The 20,302-nt window shown below is 56.8% G+C and overlaps 1 protein-coding gene across 3 annotated transcripts in view; it reads right to left on the reverse strand.

Annotated features, from left to right (window-relative positions):
- ITGA11 (integrin subunit alpha 11) overlaps window positions 1-20,302 on the reverse strand; it is a 113,873-nt gene that overhangs the window by 7,530 nt on the left and 86,041 nt on the right. For all 3 annotated transcript variants that reach the window (XM_025472354.3, XM_035708701.2, XM_035708700.2), the window contains 14 exons: window positions 19,590-19,730; window positions 19,131-19,334; window positions 18,407-18,537; window positions 15,447-15,613; window positions 14,004-14,146; window positions 12,489-12,599; window positions 8,872-8,957; window positions 7,830-8,037; window positions 5,240-5,338; window positions 4,353-4,429; window positions 3,246-3,335; window positions 2,198-2,288; window positions 389-502; window positions 88-174 (listed from right to left, as the gene is read on the reverse strand). In XM_025472354.3, coding sequence (XP_025328139.1) covers window positions 88-174; window positions 389-502; window positions 2,198-2,288; window positions 3,246-3,335; window positions 4,353-4,429; window positions 5,240-5,338; window positions 7,830-8,037; window positions 8,872-8,957; window positions 12,489-12,599; window positions 14,004-14,146; window positions 15,447-15,613; window positions 18,407-18,537; window positions 19,131-19,334; window positions 19,590-19,730 — 1,749 coding nt within the window. The remainder of the gene's footprint in view (window positions 1-87; window positions 175-388; window positions 503-2,197; window positions 2,289-3,245; window positions 3,336-4,352; window positions 4,430-5,239; window positions 5,339-7,829; window positions 8,038-8,871; window positions 8,958-12,488; window positions 12,600-14,003; window positions 14,147-15,446; window positions 15,614-18,406; window positions 18,538-19,130; window positions 19,335-19,589; window positions 19,731-20,302) is intronic.

Raw genomic sequence — 20,302 nt, forward strand, 5'->3', positions numbered from 1 at the left:
TCCTCTGGGTTCAAGGCTGGGCACCCTGTGCTCTGGGCAGCTCTAGTGCCACCGGATACGGAGAGGGGGGGCGCGCAGGACACTCACCAGCTGTGGGGCCCGGGTCAGGTCTTCCTCCATCGGGGTGTGCCGGTACTCGGTGCTGTTTCCCCAGATGTTACAGGATGTGTTCACCTGCACAAGGGCCACGTGCAACCGGCCTCACCCCCAGCACCAGCACAACCCAGCATCCCAGAGATGGTTTTTTCTCTTCTCTTCCCCGGGAAGGCCCTGCTGGCCCTGGTCCTGGCAGGAGGAGCTGAGGTCTGAGCACGTGGGGACACACCTGGGGGGCAGTCTCTCTCCAACTGGTCCCCTCCCTTAAGCAGGTTCCCTAGGGCCCTGGTACCTGGTCAGTGAGGAAGTCCCTCAGCATCAGCAGGCGGTTGCCCCCCCTGGTGGCGATGGGGACGGTGATCTTCATCATCACCCCATGGATGGGGAACAAGCCCAAGTTTTGGATCTGTGGCCAGAGAGGGGAGGAGTCAGTACTCCCAGCAGCTGCGGGAGGGGGGGTGGTCGGAAGGGGGAGGATGAGGTCCATGGGGGTGATCCCCACAGCCAGGCCTGGGAAGCAGGCCCCTTCGTGCCCCCTGGGGGCATATTTCTTGTAGGAGCTCTAAAGCTCTGTGGAATCACAGTGGGGCGGGGGTGCGTGGGGGGTGGGCCGCACGGACAAAGTTGCATGAAAGTGCTGAAGGGGCCGAGTTCCTGGAGGTTGAGGACAAGCCAGTGGAGCCATGAGGCTGGGGAGCAAGGTCACGTCATTTTCCCTTGGCTGAACCACCTTGGGCTGCGGTCAGGGCGGAGATGCTGAGAGCAATGAGTTGATCATGAGGGAGAATCATGAATTAATGAAGGCTCTAACTGGCGAGCAAGTGGGGGTGCACATTCTAGCTGTGACCCGTCTGGTGTCGGAGCAGCAGGGCTCTGGAATCAGAGGGGCTGCGACATGCCCAGGACCGCGACCGTGTCCGAGCTGTGTGGCCTCTGGCAGTGGCTAAACCCCTGCTGGACCAGCCTCCCAACTGCACTGTATCTGAAGCGCAGTTCCCAGCGTCAGCCTGCCCCCAGCTCTCACGCAGGGTTCAGGGGGCAGGAGCCGGTGCGACCCACGGGGCGGACTGCTCGACTGCCTCCTCATTCTCCTTCTCGCTCCTTCCTTGCACGGAGACAGAGGGGAAAGCCACGTTTCCCAGCCTCCCGAGGTAACTGGTAGACTGAGGAACTGCCAAGGAGCTTCTTTAGCAGGGAGGGGCTTGCTCTTCTCTGCTTCCTCCTTCCCGGGATGAGAACGTGATGGCTGGAGCTGCAGCTCTTTTGGACCATGAGGTGAACTTGAGAGGCTGGGAGCCACGCGTCGAGGATGGTGCAAAGGATGGAAGACCCAATCCTGAATGACTTTGTGAAGCTGCCAGCGTGGACTTCTTTTACGGAAAGAACAGACCCTGGCCCATTTAGACCACCATTTTTTATATTTTTTAAATTCTATGCAGCCACACCTAAACTTCACTGATACATCTCTCAGTCCAGCTCTTTTTTCTTTTTACTTTTCTTCTCTCTCTTTTTTAAAAAAGATTTATTTATTTATTTATTTATTTATTTATTTATTTATTCATGGAAGACACACACACAGAGAAAGAGAGAGAGAGGCAGAGACACAGGCAGAGGGAGAAGCAGGCTCCATGCAGGGAGCCCGGCGCGGGACTCGATCCCGGGTCTCCAGGATCACATCCTGGGCTGAAGGCGGTGCTACGCCGCTGAGCCACCCAGGCTGCCCTTTTCTTTTATTTTTTGTAAGATTTATTGATTTTTATTTGAGTAGGGGGAGAGGGGCAGAGGGAAAGAGAGAGAGAACCTCAAGCAGACTCCCCGCTGACCACAGAGCCTGATGCAGGGCTAGATCTCACGACCTTGAGGTTGTGGCCTGAGTGTAAACCAAGAGTGGGATGCTTACCCACTGTGCCCTCCAGGTGTCCCCCATTATTTTCTAGATGAGGACTGAAAGCCTCAGAGAGGAGAAGGAACTTGCCTAAAATCACACAGTGAGTGGGTAGCAAGCAGGGCCGGGGCCGAACCCCAGGCACTAGCAATGACTTCAGACTCCTCCCCTCCCAAATGGGGGCTCCTCGGCTCTTGTCCCCTCTGCCAACCTTACCTTGAAGACGCAGCTGAAGGGAGGCCCGATGCCATCGTACATCTCCAGTGAGCTGTTGGGCTTGACCTCGTAGTGGCTCAGGCTGCTGCTCCTGCGAGGACAGAGGACAGGGCCGCCGTGAGCCCAGTCGGCCTTGGCCAGTTGGGTAAGTGCATTTAAGAGGGTGTGGGCATGTGCCTGGCTCCCCTAGACCACAAAAAAGAGCTTTCCTCCTGTGTGCACGGACAGGAGGGCTGTGTCAGGGAGGATTCGGAGCCTCCGCAGGATTACAGCTGAGATCAAGTAGCGACCTGCCTCCTGCAGACGGGCAGGGACCAGAGAGCCCGTTGTTTGCTAGCCCTGCCCCGGCCCCTCTGCCCAGGGACATGGTCTCTTTGGTGCATGAACTTGCCCCCAGCCGTGGCATGGGAAGGCCTGAGCTGGCTTTCTGTGTGGTTGCTGCCCTGCCTCCTCCAACCGCCTGGGAGCCCCCAGGGGACAGGCTGGGGGTCAGCGGCCCAGGATGGGGAGGGGAGGTGGGAGCAGTTTGCCTCGAGGGGAGAAGCATTTTCTCACTTTCACTGTATAGAGCTGCTGGTGCAAGGTGGTGATAATGAAAAGCAGATGGACTTTTAGTAGGGTATTAAACAGTAAAATAGTATTATTTAGTAAGATATTAAATAGTAAAATAGTATTTTACTATTTTACTAATAGTAAAATATTACTATTTTAAAATCCTCTCCGACCACACCCCCACCGATTGCCTGCCCTGGGGGCGGACACCTCCCAGGGGGGCCCTGGGCCTCCCTCTTTGTCCCTGGCGGGAGTGCCCTGGAGGCCAAGTCTGTGTCTCCCCTGCGGCTATTTTGATACCACCCGCCCTGCATGGCTGGGGCTGCACTCCCAGACCCCTCAGGGACACACCAGCTCCGTGTCGTAGTCACTGGACACTGGAGCCCGGCCCTTGAGACCTCGGGTCCTATTAGAGCCCCCCATAGGGAGCTGCATATTAGGCCTCACTTCTCTTGGGCATCCCCCAGCCTGGGGTCCTGGGCACCCCCCTGCCCACCTGGTGAAGAGGACATCAGCCTCATATTTGAGGTGGAAGCGCAGGAGGGCCGTGTTGTCTTCCTTGGTGCTCTCCTCCTCATCACTGTCACTGCAAGGAGAGCCACGTGGAGCGGTCAGCGGCTCCCGCAGCTGAGCCCGCACCCTGGACGGCCTCACTGCAGCACCTTCATCCGGACAGAGCGGGGCTTGCTCCCCCCACCTCCCAGCGTACAGGTGAGAAAAGGATGGCTCAGAAAGGTTGGGTCAACTTCCCACCGACACACAGCGTGTAAATAGTGCAACTGGGAGCAGAGCACTGGCTCCTCTCCTCCTTCTCCAGTGTTCTTTCTGCCCGGACTTCTCTCTTCTAGGACATTTTTCCATTTTAGAAGACCTTCCTTGGGGCACCTGGGTGGCTCAGTGGTTGAGCGTCCGCCTTTACCTCAGGGCGTGGTCCCGGGATCCTGGGATCGAGTCCCGCATCAGGGTCCCTGCAGGGAGCCTGCTTCCCCCTCTGTCTCTGCCTCTCTGTGTGTCTCTCATGAATAAATACATAAAAGTTTTTTAAAAAATGAAAAGACCTTCCTTCCCCTACTCTGTGAGGATAAGCCCTGCTTTGCCTATCTTCAGGGGCTGCTGTGAGGCCTGACCATTTATCCACGGTGCTCTAGAACTGGAGGTTGTAAAAATAGGTGCCATAGAAATCGCTATTTAAAGGTAAGGGTATGGGACGCCCGGGTGGCTCAACGGTTGAGCATCTGCGCTCGGCTCAGAACGTGATCCTGGGGTCCCGGGATCGAGTCCTACATCAGGCTCCCTGCATGGAGCCTGCTTCTCCCTCTGCCTGTGTCTTTGTGTGTCTCTTATGAATAAATAAATAAAATCATTTAAAAATAAAGGTAAGGGTATTATTATTCATATCTGAGCTGCCACAGAAATGCAGCAGGTGCATGCACACTTGGGGACTAATGGGGGGGACCGTCCCGGGTTGGGGCAGGGAGGGATGGCCTGGTGGTGATTCCACTGGGCGCAGGGGGGTGCAGTTGCTAGCAGCAGAGCAAGGTGGGAGAAGCAGCGAGCAGGGGTGGGGGGAAGGTTGGGGAGAAGGAGAAGGCGAGGCCCTGACCTGCCAGCGGTGAGCCGGATCTCCAGATGGTGCAGGAAGACGGATTTGCTGAACTCAAAATCTAGCCGGAAAGCCACCTGCAAGGAAGAGGTCCAGTGGCAGGGTTCTGGGGGGCTGGAGCGCCTGGGAGGCTGGTGGGGGGGGCTGGGTGTGCGTCTGGGCATGGCCAGCCCACCTCTCCCCGCCCCTGCTCTCGTCCCCCTCTCCCTTCCCCCAGCCTTGCACACCCTGGTCCTGGGAACACGCTGCTGCTCTGACTGGCTCTTGCCTCAAGCCCCCCTCTGTCTGTCCGATCCCTGCTCTCCAAGCAGCCTGGTCTCAGTAGGGTCTTCTCTTGCTCCAGAACCTTCAGTGGCTGCCCACTGCCCAGCGGTGATGGGCCTAGGGCCCACGACCTGGAGTCTGGGCTTTGGAGATTCTCCTTCCTGGAGAATTAGCTTCTCCCCTCACACCTTCTACCCACTTTCCACTTGCACTTTGAAGCACGTGATGAGCGCTCACGGAATGGTCATGTTTCTCCCAATCTCTCCCCCTGCACTCAGCAGGATGACGGAGGCCAGACTTGGAAAAAATGTGTTAGGATAAAGGGCAGCAGGGATAATTGGCCAAGAGGTGGTGGGAGAGCGGTGGGTGGGTGGGAGGGGTGCCCCCCCCGGGTACCCTCCCCTCCACCGGTGAAGGGGCCTGGATGCTCTCTGGAGGTGGGCAGGCGCCTTGGGTCATCTGAATGCCATTTCCCGGGAGAGAAAACTAAGATACTTCAAAGCCATGTGCAGGCTTCTCCATCCCTCCTCCGTCTCCCCTCTGTTCACTTCCATTTCTCTGGCATCCCCAGTGCCTCCCAGGACCCACCCTGGTCCCGCCCAAACACCGTCCCCAGCCTCAACCTTGGCCTTGGCCCGGAAGAAGGGGTAGCTGACATTGCAGACTTTCTTGTGGAGTCTCCTCTCCTCGTTCACGCACTCGATGCTGCCGTCTGAGTCGTCCTGGGGGCGGGAGGGGGGCACCGGGGGCAGCAGTTGGTGGACCAGGGACCCAGGTCTGGGGGCCACCTGTGCCGTCCCTGCCACCTGTACTGACACTGTAGCACGGGCCCTCGCAAGGGAGCTGGGACCACAGGGGCCCTGGAGACAGGGGTGGCGTGGCTCCGAGCTGGGGCTCCGCTGGGCTGGCCCGGGGCCGCTCCGCACCGGACCTAGGGAGGGACTGTCACACAGCACTCAGCTTGCCGCTGCTGGGTGCCTACGCGGCATCGGCCTGGGTTTCATCTGGCTTATCTGTGAAATGGGGATGGGAGTGCCGACCTCCTTTAGTTGCTGTGAGCATTAGGTGGCACAATGCCTGTGACGCGGTGCCTGGCAACACCCAGAACAGCGTAATCACTCAGTAGGATGAAGCTCTGTCCCTAATGCGCTCTGCACCCTTGGGCGCTGGCTGGCCACATGCCTGTGTGTCTCGTTGGGCATGCACGTGCCCGTGTGGATGGAAAGGCAGGTCTGCGTCGACTCTGCATGTGCGGGTCTGCATGAAGGCACGTGTGTGCACCTGTGCCCGGCTGCGTGCGTGAGGAACACGTGCATTTCCTCGGAGATACAGGTAGGTCCGGATGCTTCCGCGTGTGTGTGCGCGTGTGTGTACAAAGTGCACGTGATCAGACTAATGCATTTGTATCTGGCTGGGGGGCTGCTTCCTCCACTAGAGCTCCCCTTGGACAGATGGGGTGCAGAGGGGCAAACTGGAGAGAGGAGTTCTCATCTCCCAGCTGGGAGCAGCTCCTGGGCTGGGGCTGAATGGGCGGCATCCTGTGAAGGAGCCAAGCTGCCCGTTACCCCTCTGCACCACCTGCCGTGTGTGTGTGTGTGTGTGTGTGTGCAGCACTTTATGGAACACACTGTCCTCTTCTCTTTGCCTCCCTCAGTTCCCAAAGCCCTTCTGTGCCACAGAGATGAAATCCCAGGATTCCTGCCCCTGGGCTTATGAACAGGCTCAGCACTGTAAAGTCTGGGCCAAGGAAGCAGTGAAAGGTGGATGTAGGCTTGGGGTTCGGTTTCCCTTAAACACCCCAATTCAGGGGCACTTGGGTGGCATCTGCCTTCAACTCAGGGCATGATCTCAGGGTCCGGGGATCTAGTTCCACATCAGGCTTCCCGCAGGGAGCCTGCTTCTCCCTCTGCCTGTGTCTCTGCCTCTCTCTCTGTGTTTCTCATGAATAAATACATAAAAATCTTTTAAAAATTAAAAAAAAAAACCAATCTAGATGCAAACATCACATGGGCTCCGCATCTTCACTCAGGGCTGTGGGGAGCTTGGTGGTGGGGCCCAGCCCTGGGCCTGCTAGAGGGAAGGCCTGGTGGCAGTTCTGCGGGGCACGTGAGGACAGAGGGGCCCCTGCACCCGTGCCACCCTGCACTCTGGGCTCCGTGTTGATGCTCTGAGATCCCTGAGGGTGGAGACGGTGTCTGCAAGGACCTGGGAACCTCCAGCACCCACACATGACGGCGATGTCCTGGGTTTACTCAATCACCGTGTCTTAGGGGCTTCTCCGTGCTTGTGCCCCGCGGGTTTCGGGGTTACAACAGGCCAGCATGAGGCACTGTGTTTTCTTGGAGCACACATAGGGCTGTGCTGGGTGGGGGGCGTGCTGCGTGGGGCTGGAGGAGCCTGTGCGGCCTGCTGGGGCTTCAGGAGGCCACTGCAGAGCACGTGACATGAGGCCTAACTGCCATGAAGTGCTGGCTCAGGAAGCAGCCGCTGAGTAGGAACCCCACTCTGCCGCTCGTAGGCCCCTTCGCACCTCTCTGTGCCTCAGTCTCCTCCTCTGTAAGATGGGAACCAAGACGGCACAGGAGTTTGCCGGACAGGAGGGACCTTGGTGGGAAGGGCCTCAATGCGAAGGCCGGGGTGCTGGGAAACAGCTGTGGCTGGGGGGGGCTGAGGGTGCAGGGGTGAGGGCACAGGGGGCAGGTGATGGACGGGGCATCAGGACGGGCCTTGAACACCACAACAGTCTGGAATTTGTTGTGAGAGCAACAGGGCATGATAGGAAATTTTAAAGTGGGGAATAACCTTTCCTGGATCTTGTTAGAAGGGCCCTTTCGAGAAAGTCTGAAGGATGAACTGTAGGCAGAGGGTGTGAACGAGCTGGTGCGCACACGTGGGGTGTGTGTGTGTGTGTGTGTGTGTGCACGCCTACTCGTCTGTGTCCCTAACAGGCTGAAGGACATTCCTCCCCACAATCCTGAAGGGCTCAGGCCCTCATCTACCGGTGGTTCTGCACCCTGGCTGCACACTGACGTTACCCAGGCCACCTTAGAGGCTCCTGCTGCAGGCCCCACCTGGCACCAGATCCACTGGAACCTCGAGGAGAAGCCTGGCTGCGGGTATTTGTAACCCCCTCCTCCCAGGGTGATTTTACTGCGCAGCCAGCCAGGCCCTTGGCTGGACTCAGGCAGGCCCGGCAGGTCACCAAGGTCTTACCTTCTGGATCAAGCTGGCAAACTGCAGGTTGGTTGACTGCGAAATATTTAGGACGGTGCTATAGGCATTCTCGCCCCTGTTCTCCAGCATGGCCTCCACTGCGACCCTTCGGCGAGTGCTCTCGATGATGAAAACCGTGGTGTCAAAGGACAGGGTGTATGTGGAGCAGTCCTGCACGGGCTTCCTCAGCACTCGCTGGCAGTACTCCCTGCGGGACAGAGGCCCCGAGGGGCCAGGCAGGTGGAACGGGGGGGCAGGGGGTGTGCAGGGCCAGATCTCACTACTCATGTGTCACCTCTCTACTCAGCATGTTTCCCTTTTGGCTCTGGCTACCAGGAAGCTCAGGGCTCAACGCAGAGACAATCTTGATGAGTAGCCTAGATGGCTTGACCATTCGCTTCTCCACCCTTCTACACAGTTTGCATGTGCTATTTCTATTTATTGTATACGTCTTCTATCTAATCACCTCATGGTTGGGTAAAAGTAGAGCATGGATTATTTGAAAATAAATGATGTAAACTGAAAATAGAACATTTTTCATGATTTTTCCTTGTGTGCTACTTTTTTTTTTCTTCCTTCTGGGATCAGGGAGCTCGTGGGCACCCTGCTAATCCTCTGCTAGCCTCCTTCGCCTTGAGCTCAAGCAGTCCACAATGGGCTGTACAGGTCACCCAGCTGGGGGCTTGGGGGATGAGCATCCAGGATCACAGGTCCTGGTCTCCACCTTTCATCTGTTTGGTACTAAAGACTCCAAAGAAAGGATTCCTTTTCCTAAGCAAAATTTGAGGAGGTTGGATAGATGAGTCCTTTTCATTTTGCAGAGGAAGTAACTGAGGCCCAGAAAGGAAAGGCCCAGACATGCCCGAAGTCACACAGGGATAAAGAGGCAGAGCCTGGGCTAGACCCAGGGTCCAAGTTCAGTATTTGATCCATGCTGCCTATAAGAACGACCTGCAGGAAGTAATCGGGGGCCCTGGGAGCCCCAGATCTACTAGCAGAGAGGGAAAGGAGTCAGGGTGGGGGCAGGGAGGAGCCGACTCACATGGCTGTGGGCAGGTCACTGCGGGCATCCAGCAAGAGGTCAGGGACACAGTGCTCGTCCTCGTTGCAGCCGTTCCAGAAGGGCACCTGGGCCAGGGAAAGCCAGGGAGGGGTGGCTGGGTGGCCCCTCTGCTGCCGGCCATCCCTCACCCCCTCAGCACACCATCCTAGACATGGGCTTTGTCTTCTCTGCCCTCCTCACAGACACCACCCTGCTGTTCCTCATGCTTTTGCAGAGAAAACTCCCTTCTTTAAAACATGGTTAAAACTCAGCTTCTCCCGGGTCCCTTTCAGTTCTCAACTCTCTTCCTCCTTCAGCTGGTAGCCACCCCCCAGCAGGGCGATTGCAGTCCACGTTTACAGATCAGCTGTGCTGGGGGCAAGGTCTTAGGTAGTGGGGGTGCCGGAGGAGGAAGACATAGCTTCTGCTCTCAGCTCATGGGGAAGATTGGTACGCGAATAAATAATCAGAGTGTGAAATGTGCAAAAAAATCTTAGAAATCTGTATGAGGAATAGGAGAGGCAGAGGGAGGAAACAGTCACTTTGGCCTGTACGTGGTCAGAGAAGCCTTCAGGGAAGAGACAGTCGTAGGTCGGAGTTCTGAAGGATGACCACGTTAGCTGCGTGACCAGAGGAACAGGGAAGTCGAACGGAAGGATGAGCCTGTGCAAAGGTCCTGAGGCATGAAGCAGCATGGCGAGTTTGGGAAATGATGGGTGGTCTAAGTGTTGCTGTATTTTGGGGTGGAGAGGATGGAGAGATGGGTGGGGTGGGTTCTTACAGAGCCTTGGGGAGTGCCTTGGAGCTGATGGGAAGCACTGACTGCTGCAGACAGGGGAGTATCCTATCAGCCCTGCATACTGAAGGCTCCCTGTGGCTGCTGTGGGTGCGTGAACTGGAGGGATCAAGGCTAGAGTCAGGGAGCCCACTGAGGAGGCTGCAAGAGATGATGATGGCATTGGAAGGGTCCTGGGTGTGGAGAGCAGACAACAGGTTAGGGGCGCACCAGCGGTGGGGTTCATCAGAGCTAGGACCTGGAGTTCATCAGAGCTACAGGGCCCAAGGCCCAGGACATTGGACGGGTTCCTTCCTTAGCATCTGGAAGGGTGGCAGCACCATCCATTTGGAAACACAAGGGTTATGTTGAGTCAGTTCTGGGGCACCATGACTTTGAAGCACTTGTGGTCTTTCCAGGGCAAAGTGGTCAGCAAGCGGTTGGGTGTTCGGGTCTGGAGCTGAGGAGTACAACTGTCCCTCCCGAGGACATAGCCAAAAGCCAGGGCAGGGGGAAGAAGCCCTCACAGATCTGAAATCCATGGACTCTTCTCGAAGGGGAACTCCTCAGTCTCATGAGATCCCCACGCGGCCCATGGCTTCCCCATCGCTTGGCCGATTTGCAGCTGGAAGCAGGCACGCGGCAGCCCCCAGAGAAGCAGCGCAGCCAGAGCGGATGGAGTGAGGCCTTCCGGCGAAGGGACATAGTGGGAAGGCCCATGGTGGCCCCGAAGGGCTTCACTGAACCCCAGCACCCATGTTCCCCCGCGACTGCGAGTCTCTGATAAGATACCCCACCCCCACCCAGCCTCCTGCTTAAAAAGGGAGAAAACTGGGACTCCGGGGTGGCTCAGCAGTTGAGCGTCCACCTTTGGCCCAGGATGTGATCCCAGGATCCGGGATCGAGTCCCACATCAGTCTCCCTGCATGGAGCCTGCTTCTCCCTCTGCCTGTGTCTCTGCCTCTCTCTCTCTCTCTCTCTCTCTGTCTCTTATGAATAAATAAGCAAAATCTTTTAAAAAAACCCCTGCATTAGGGGTGCCTGGGCGGCTCAGTCAGTTAAGCATCTGCCTTCAGCTCAGGTCATGATCCCGGGGTCCTGGGATGGAGCCCCATAAGGGCTCCCTGCTCAGCGGCGAGCCTGCTTCTCCTGCCTCTCCTGCTCCCCTGGCTCGTGCTCTCTCTCTCTCTCTTTCTCTCTTTCTCTCTTTCTCTCTAATAAATAAAACCTTTAAAAAAAAAAAGGGATGAAAACTGTACTATAACCTTCAGAAACATTTCCATCTGGTTGATTAAAAGGAATAATTAATGTGATAAACAATTGCTGCACTCAATTATACGGAACAGCTCATTCCCCCTGGAGGTGAGATACCGCAGCGCTTGAGCAGCTACATAGGAATCTGTCGACGAGGGGGATCCCTGGGTGGCTCAGTGGTTTAGCGCCTGCCTTGGGCCCAGGGCGTGACCCGGGGTCCCGGGATCAAGTCCCGTGTCGGGCTCCCTGTATGGAGCCTGCTTCTCCCTCTGCCTAGGTCTCTGCCTCTCTATGTCTCTCATGAGTAAGTAAATAAAATTAAAAAAAAAAAAAAAAAAGGAATCTGTCAACGAGCGCTGGGCAGAATGTTTCTAATTCGCTAGAAATCCAGATTAATAGGATTTTAGAAATTTAGCTGTTCCTTGCAGCTCTCAATAATATGATGCAGGTTCTTCCTCCTGAATGTTCTCTTCACGCATCCCTTCAGCCTGCCCTTCTCACTTCTATCCCTTACTTACAACGTCAACGCCCCTGGAGTAAAAGGCCACTCTGCCCACGCCCGCAGAGCTGGGCCTGGCCTATTCCTTGAGGTCCAACCGAAAGTCACCCTCTCCAGGAAGCCCTCCCGCCCTGGCATGAGCATCTGATTGCTCAGTTACGGCTCCTCTGAGCTCACTGCCGTCTTGGTCCTGCCTACGGCCCTCCTGCCGGCTGGCACAGCTTCCAGCAGCGTTGGGCAGAGCCAGCCCCGCGCGTTAATCCGAATCATGGGCTTCGACACGCTCGCTCGTAGACCGAGTGGCAGCTTCCCACGGGTTTGCTGTCGTGGCTCTGTAATTACGGCGGTGGGGAAAACAGGGGGGACGCAGCGCACCGGCTCACCGAGGACTCTGGCTTTGCCAGTCCGCTCCCCACCCCTTCTCGAACATTCGACAACCTCTCTGATATGTTTGTGATGCAGAAGCAGGAGAAAAGAGGGAAGAGGTGAGGGTCGAGGAGGGCTGGGTGGTGGAGTCGGAGGGGGGATGGTGTCAGGGAAGGCGGGGTGGGGGGGTGGATGGGAGCAGAGGGGATCTCCAGGAGCCGTGCTGCTCCTTAAAGTCCAGGAACGGTTCACAAACTTCACCTGCTCCCCCTGCACAGTTCGGACAGAACTAAGCCGTGCTCTTTCCTTCGAGTGGGGCTGTCGGCGGGAGGAGCACATGAGTGTTCGATACCAGAAAGTTCTGACGTCCCCAGAGCCGGGGATTGGGGCCCGTGGTCGAGAGGCTGGAGCAGAGCTGCAGAGCAGGCTCTGGCCTCCAGGGCCCTCACCCGTCCATGGGGGAGGCGGGTGGTTGAGACCCATGGGCGCTTCTGGGTCTGTGATCCTCCAGGACCCGTCCAGGGCTCACCCTATGCTGGCCAGACAGGCGGGTCCTCGACCTCGTTGACAAAGGAGGAGGGAAGGGGTCGTGCTGTGGGTTCGAAGGGCAGGAGAGGGGAGGGTGCTGCAGGGGACTCGGGGGTGCACTCTGGATCTGGGCTTCGGGGAGCGGGTGGGGGCTGAGGGTACTGAGCGCCTGGGTCATGTGCCCCCGGGATGTACCGAGACTCGGAGGGTGGTGGGCCAGCCGTCGTCCAGCACCGGGCCATGGTCGGGGTCCTCCAGGGAGTACTCCACCCAGAAGGTCACCGGCTTCACGTAGTCGGCAGTGTCCTGAGGAGGAGATGGGACGGGGTGAGGGTGCGTGGAGCACCTGTTCCTGGGCCAGGACGCTGAGAAAACTTCTGCTCCCTGAGGCGGGAGGGCAGCCTCCCCGTCGGCCTCAGGATGAGTCCAGGGTAGAGGAGCGTGCCAGGTGGCGGGAGGTGCAGCAGGCCCTCCTCCCGCTGAGCCTTCAAGGCCTGGCACCCGACCCCTAGTGCCTCGGCCTCCGGGGAGCCAGGTGCCCCCTACCCCATGTGCACACCCTGGCCAATTCCAATGGCCTCTGTATGCTGGTCTCACCCCCTCCTTCAGAAGCTCCTGGCACAGCCCCAGCGCCGTGACACGGCTTCAGGGGTGTGAGGACTCAATGAATGAACAAATGTGTGGATAAAACAGGCTGTTCCGATGCGCCCAGGTGTAGATGGTCAAGAAGGGGACGCTTAGAGATGCCTACAAAGTCTCCCAGGTGGAACCCAAATCCTGATGCCACTGGCTTCTCTGTATCCAGGCCGTGGCTCTCCCCAGCTTGGGCTCGCATCAGAATCCCCAGGCGGGCCCAGCGACGCACTGAGGCCTGAGCCCACCTCCAGAATCTCGGATTCGGTGGGTCTGGCCTGGGGCTTGAACACCTGTGTTGCTAACAAGGTCCCCTGTGCCGGGGCTGCTGCTGGTCCGGGGGACCACACCTTGAGAATCAGTACACCAACCATCAGAGGCGACCACATGTTAACAGACGTGAGGACTTCCCACATCTGCTCATCTTTCTGACTTCTGGCCTTTGAACTACAGGGGTCAGGTGGGCTCTGAGTGCCCCCTGCTTGCGTCTCCAAGGCTGGAGCGGTGGCATAGGGATCTGGAGCTTCTATGGGGCCGACTCTTCATCTTCTTCCTTATTTGCAAAACCAGACACCGGGCCACTGTGGGTTCTCTACCTCTCCCAGGCTGCCCACTCTGGGTTCCTCCTCCCTGTCCGCCCCCACCATGGGCCCATCTTGCCTGGTCCTCATCTTCAGCCAATGCCTGCTTCCATTCCCTCCAGCCACGGTCTTTGCAGGCTGACCCCTGTTCCCTCTGTGCAACCTCACGGAGCCCACCTTCCTCCCCAGATTTCCTCCCCCGCTAAAGACACAAAGGGCGTCAGAGAGGTTGGGGGAAGAAGGGATTTCGCAGAGGGTACCACAAGGTGACAGGCAGTATGTTCTAGTGGCCTTTGTTCCAGGGCATGAATATGGGGCGGCCAAGGTCCAGGACACCGCACACTGGCTCGCCTCCCGAGGCCTGCTGGGGGCTTGGAACCGGCCTGGCGCCAGCTGAGCTCTCTGCCTCCCCCGTGGCAGCCCCTCCTCCAGCTCTGTGTCCCCTTCCTGTCTGAGCTGTGTCCCTGCCGGCGGGGCTGCCGGGCGTCAGGCTCACCAGGACATGGAAGCTGATCCGCTCACAGTGCTCCTGGCCGGAGGAGAGCAGGACAGCTCTGTTGGTGTACCGGTCGCCGCCCTCATCCAGGTGGGCCCGCGGCGTGTACCGCCTCTCATCCATGGTAGCATTGTACCTGATGCCTGCAGGAGGGAGAGGGCAAAACCATGGAGGTGGAGCCACAGTTCCACCTGTCTTTTAAGAGAGCCTCCTGAAAGCCAGCCTCCTCCAGGAAGCCCTCTAGCCTGGCCCGGGCAGAGCTGCTCTTCTCCCCTCGGGAGGCCTGGTGTGGGTGGGAAACTCCCATGCAGGGATCAAGGGAAGCACTGAGAAAGGAGAAAAAGAAGGAACCAAGGAGAAGAGAGGCGAAAGGAGGTGGGATGAAGAGGGGGGCTGATAGCAAAGGGAAAGAGAAAAAGGAAGAAACGCAGGAGAAATGAACGAGGTAGAAGAGGAGGCAGGACGAGGGGCCAGGCTGTTGCGCTCCTTTGAGTCCCTGCTGGAGTCCTGGACACCCCCCAGCTCTCTCTCCACCTTCCAGGTTTTGCCCTGGCCTCCGGGATCCTGTCAGGCCTGGGTCAGAGCCTCTGCAGGCGGCAGTCCCCACCCCACGAGCCCCTGCTGGCAGCTTCTCAAACCTAAGACCCCGTTCCGGGGTTTAAGGCCTGCAGCCTTTAATGAGATTGATCTTTTACTAAATCCAGGAAAGCCTTCGTCTCCTCACGTGTGCCCCAGCCAGCCTGCGTGTGCCAGGTTCTTGACCTTTTTCCTTTTACAGATAAACGTTGAAAGAGGAGCACAGCTGTCCCCTGACCTCTCCCCCACCCCACCCCATCCTTCTGGTGGGCCCTGCTCCTTGGCTAAGAAGCTTTCAGAAATCCCAATTGGCTTCCCAGGGCCCAGTGCGGTCCCAGAACCCACAGCCACTACTTTGTGGGGCCAAGTGGGCCCAGGGCGGCCGTGAGCAGGTGTCTGGCTGCCGCCCTGGCTGGAAGTGATGGTCCTCAGCAGGAAATGCCCTGCCGCAGACGCATACCCACTCTGCACGGTGACCACTGCACCTGGGGCCTTCGTCTGTCTGACCCTCTTGGTTCCTGCTCCCTCTCAGGACTCAGATTCTCTGCATCCAGGATGCCCCTCTTTGCTTCGCTGCTTCCAGGTCCCTGTTCTGAATCCAAATTGTGCACCCCAACTATTTCCTTCTTCCCCCGGCCTCTCCCTTGTTGGTCACTGCTGCAGACTGCCACTCTCGCCCTGGCATGGTATCTCCTTCTTGGCTCCTTGGAATTAGGTCATCAAGGTGGCTCAAGGGGTGACCTGGCACTTGAAAACCATTTCAGTGAAAGCCCAGGTTTTGAAGCAGAGCAATCCCAAAGTCCACAGGGGAGACTGGGGCTGGCAGCAGGAGGTAGGAAGTGGAGAGTAGGGAGGAGCCTGGTTTACCGACTGTGTCCTTCTCGAAATGGGGTGCCAGGAAAATGGGTGTGAAGCAGAGGAAGGCGGCCAGGCAGGTGGCGTCCCTGCCGCTGCGTTTGCAATCCCTGTGGAAGATGTTGATCTTGGACGGCTCAAAGTGGAGGCTGGCATTGATCTGAACCACCGGACGGGACCTGGAGCAGAAGAACACTTGGCTGGGGGTTGGGGTACTCGGCCACCCCTGGAACCCAAGGAGAGGGAAGGGGGGAGATGTGGGGCAGCAGACGGAAATGAATCTGTACACCTTTGGCAGAGGGCAGACAGGGCCCCAGATGTCAAAATATTGGGCAAAAAAAGTGACGGGCAGGTGGAGGGCAGGCACGTAGCCCCAGAGCCGCCCTTCATCATCTCCTAGCGGTTGTACTTGCTGCAGACCACACTGACTGCCTCGGGTGTCCTCACCCCATCCCTGGAAATTCATTAGAATACTCTGGAGAGTTTTAAAAGAATCCTGATGCCCAGTTTGCCCTCCAGGGCAAATCCGATCAGAATTGGCATCAACATGTCTGAAAGCAGTGCTTCTTGAATTTTAATGTTTGCACAACTGCAGGGGTGGGGTGGGGGTGGATCTTTAACATGTAGATCCTGACCCCCCACAGGCCCACACGGATTCCACATTTCTAGTAAGTCCTCCACGATGCTGTTGCTGTTGGTCTGGGACCAAACTTTGAAGAGCAAGGAGTTAAAGCTCCCAGGTGATTGCCACGTGCAGCCAAAGTGGAGAGCCACTCCCTGTTCCAGAGATTCCCCACGTCTCCACTGGACACTACCCTAGGGGCAGTCATGGAAAAGCAAATTTAGTCTTCTATCGGCCTAAGAAAAACATAATCAGAGAAGGAAGTGTCCTGCATCTCCACACCATGCATTTATATAAAAAGAGGTGAGTGTAGTGTGATTTAGATGTTTCTGAATTTTTGCACGATTATCTGTGCTGATGCTCTGCTCCTAGCTTAAGGGGGCTGGGGGCTCCCCCCTGTGCTGTGCAGTGGCTGGGGTGGCTTGAGTCTTGGCTCTACTGGTTCCCCAGGGACCTTGGGCAGGTCCCATGATCTCTCTGGGGGGATGTGGGAATCAAAGGAGGTCAGTGAGAGGAGCCCTTTGACAGTGTGGAGTGCTGTGTAAACATCCTAGCTTACACCAGTGCCTTTCAAACGTGGCTGCCCACGAGAGACAAACACTTGGGGATTCTTTCAAGCTTACTCCTGCCCGGGCCCTTTCCCTAGAAACTCCGTTTTATGTGGTCTGGGTAAAGCCTGGGCTATGAGGGTTTGCAAAGCTGCCCAGTTTGTGACAACGTGGATGGACCTAGAAGGGTATGAGCTAAGTGAAATAAGCCGGACAGAGACGGACAAATACTGGGTGATTTCACTTATATGCGAAAAATCTAAAAAAAAAAAAAAAAAAAAAAAAAAAACCCTAAAAAAATCTAAAAACCAAAACAAACGAATAAACAAACAAAAACAGAATCAGACCTAGAAATACAGAGAACAAAGGGAAGGTTACCAGAGGGGAGGGGCTGGGGGGCTGGGCAAAATGGGTGGGCTGGGGGGAAGGAAGGGGAGGAAAGAGGAGTGGGAGGTACAGGCTTCCAGCTGCGGAATGTGGGAGTCATGGGGATGAAAGACACCCCGTAAGGAATACAGCCACTGACACTGTAATAGGGGATGGTGAGGGATGGGAGCTACGCTGTGGCGAGCACAGCATAACCTATAAACTTGCCGAATCACTATGTTGTACACCTGAGATTAATGGAACATGTACATCACCTATACTCACATAAAAAGAAAGAATAAAAAAGAAGAAAAGCAGCCCCGAGAATCCTAATGGGGCAGTTTGAGGTCTGTGGGGTTTGATTGCACAGTCTTCCCAGAAGGTTCCAGCTCACAATTTCAGCCCTAGGAACATAGCACTTAGGTTTAGACCTCAAAAGCTAGAGCTGGACTGGGTCCTTTCCACCAGACTGGCTCTCTTGGGGGGTGTGTGTGTGTCTTGTTTCCCGTAAAGCACTCAGTTTGTGTGTCACCCTACGCACCTGCTAGGTCAGGTCTACCTCCTACCCTGGGTCTTGGTCATCTGTTCTTGTTTCCTGGCTGGAACCAACCCAGTGAATACCTTTACCGCCCAAGCTGCTCTTGCTGCTGCTGCCACCCCCAAAGATTCATGAGCCCCCATATGCGGAGCAGACCTTCACCCCCAGGGCCGCCTTTAGAGGGCCAGGGGACACCCCCCCGGGGGTGTGGGGCAGCCGATGCTCTGGCCATGGCAAACAGAGGATACAAGGGGATATGAGGACCCCCCCCCACAAGATACACTACACTCTTTCCACCCCTATAATGGTCTGTTGCAAGAAGCAGAGGTGCATCCTGCCTCACTGGAGATCCCATGAATGAGCAGCAGGTGCTAACTGGTTCAGTGATGCCCCCCCACTCCCATTGCTCCTCTTTTCTGCTCCAGGGTCCTTGGTCCCTACTTCTGCCTCTGGGATGAGGTCACTTGGGAAGCATTACTCATGAGCTCTAGTCTAGGGCTCTGTTTCCTAGGGAACCTGGGCTAAGACATCTCCCTGGGCTAAGGCTGTAATATTTTTGATGACTGAGGGCAGGTCCACTTTTTTACTGTCCCTGTGAAGTTGTAGGATACCTCTGTGTAATGCCTTTTTTAAGTTGTATGAAAAATGCGATGGGGCGCCTGGGTGGCTCAGTGGTTGAGTGTCTGCCCTCAGCTCGGGGCGTGATCCTGGAGTCCTGGGATCGAGTCCTTCATAGGGCTACCCTGCAGGACGCCTGCTTCTCCCTCTACCTGTGTCTCTGCCTCTCTGTCTCTGTGTCTCTCATGAATAAAAAAATAAAATCTTAAAACAACAACAACCCGGTGTCCATCATGACCCCCAGAAGAGCCCGAGAGCCAAGAGAAGCAGGAGAACCAACCACAAAATCACAGCGTTGCCCAGGGCGCCCACCGCCAGGTCGACGAGCCCATCCTCATTGAGGTCCAGTTGCCCATGGATGCTGCAGCCAAAATACTGGAGACCAGGAGCCAGGTCAGAGGCCGCGATTCTCTGCAGGGAGCGGGAAGAGAGAGCCAGGTGTGGGTGCTGTTAGCACAGGGCGGGGCAAGGCGGCCCTCAAGGAAGCCAGGATTGGGAGCATCAGAGAGAGCCCACATAGAACCATCAGGAATCGTCCCCAGCCCAAAGCTATGCCCTCTCCTGCTCCGTCATGTCACCTGCCGTCAAGTCCCGGCACCTCTGACCACACGTAGTGGGCCACCTTAGTAAGAAAATACGTAGGCCAAAATGATGACCCTGGGGGCACGGGACCTGAGATGGGTGCTTCTCGAGGGGAGCAAGGTTTCCAGGGAGGAGCAAGCCCACGTGGGAATTCCCACTCTCGGTCCACGGCCTGCTTGGACGTGCTGGGGGAGTGAGGTCCGGGTCCCCAGGGAGGGGGCTTTGCTGTCGCAGGGGGGACACAGGTAAGCAGGCTGCCGACAGGAGTGATGGGGCCGTCCTGAAGACAAAAGCTCCCATTTGGAAATCCCGACCTGAGGTCAGCAGGGCTGGGACAGACTGGAGTCCCTTCCTGCAGGAGCACACGGCCTCCCGGGTGACCAGGACTCGGGCAGCCCCAGCCGCTTGCCAGGGAGCCTCACCTGCTTCGGCGTCTTTAGGATGCTGGCCTGGAAGCCGTGGAAGACGTAGATGGCTCCTCCGTGGTTGTCCTCCAGGGGTGCTCCCACCACCACGTCGCTGTAGGAATCTTGATTGAGGTCCCGGACCGCGGCGATGCACGCCCCGAATCGGGCGTTCTGGTAGCCGTGGGAATCCTCCAGCGTCCCGTTGTAAACAAACCGGTTCTGCAAAACACGGGTGGGAAAAGGCTCAGGGGGACAGGCAAGGGTGCTCAAGGACAGGTCCCCCCTGCCCGCAGCCCCCTGTCCCTCCCACCCCCATTTCCCCCTGGGAATCCTCTCTCTGGCTACCTGAGCCCCGTGGTGGCAGCAACAGAGGAGGGTCCTGCTCTCCCCAGCCTGGCTCGGCAGGTGGCCCAGTTCCCCCACCTGTGCCCAGTGAGGGCAGGGCCCAGGTGCCTGGGGGGACCCCAGCAGTACCTGTCTCAGGTTGTAGACGTACACCCGGCCCCGCTCTCGGCCCTCGCTGAAGTACATGGGGGCGCCCACCAGCAGGACATCGGTCACCCCGTCGCTGTCGATGTCCACCGAGGTGATCTCACTCCCATAGTAGGAGCCTATCTGCAGCACAAGTGGGGGGTGGGCTGTGCTGTCCCGGGAGCTGGGGACAGCCTTCCTCCCGGAACCGGGGTGAACAAAGGAAGGGTCTTCTCCCTCTCGCCTCCTCTCCCCACCGTGGCGTGGACTCACCTGTTTTCTTTTTCTTTTTTTTGACTCACCTGTTTTCTTTTCTTTTTTTTTTTTTTTTTGACTCACTCATTTCACCTGGTCCCACCCTGCAGTCTTTTCTCCTATCATCCACCGCCCCCCAAGCTCCTGCTTCCTTCTTTCCATTGGTTAATTGTATTGATTGCCATTGGTTCTGTTTGTAAGCCAGTATGATGGCAAAAATGAACAAGATAAGAAAAAGGTATAAAGAAGAAAATAAAAGTCACTCTTTGTCCCAACATCCAATTATAACTCCCACGAACATTTTAGTGCATTTTTGTTCAGTCTGTTTTGTCCAGGGTGTGTGTGGCTGGTTTGCGTGTGCATATATGGTTTTATTTTTATAACCTGGGATCACAGTGTATATATATATACATATATACACATATAATTTAATATACAATTTACATATACATATAATTAAA

This window comes from Canis lupus, chromosome 30 (assembly GCF_003254725.2).
Source record: "Canis lupus dingo isolate Sandy chromosome 30, ASM325472v2, whole genome shotgun sequence".
NCBI lineage: Eukaryota > Metazoa > Chordata > Mammalia > Carnivora > Canidae > Canis > Canis lupus.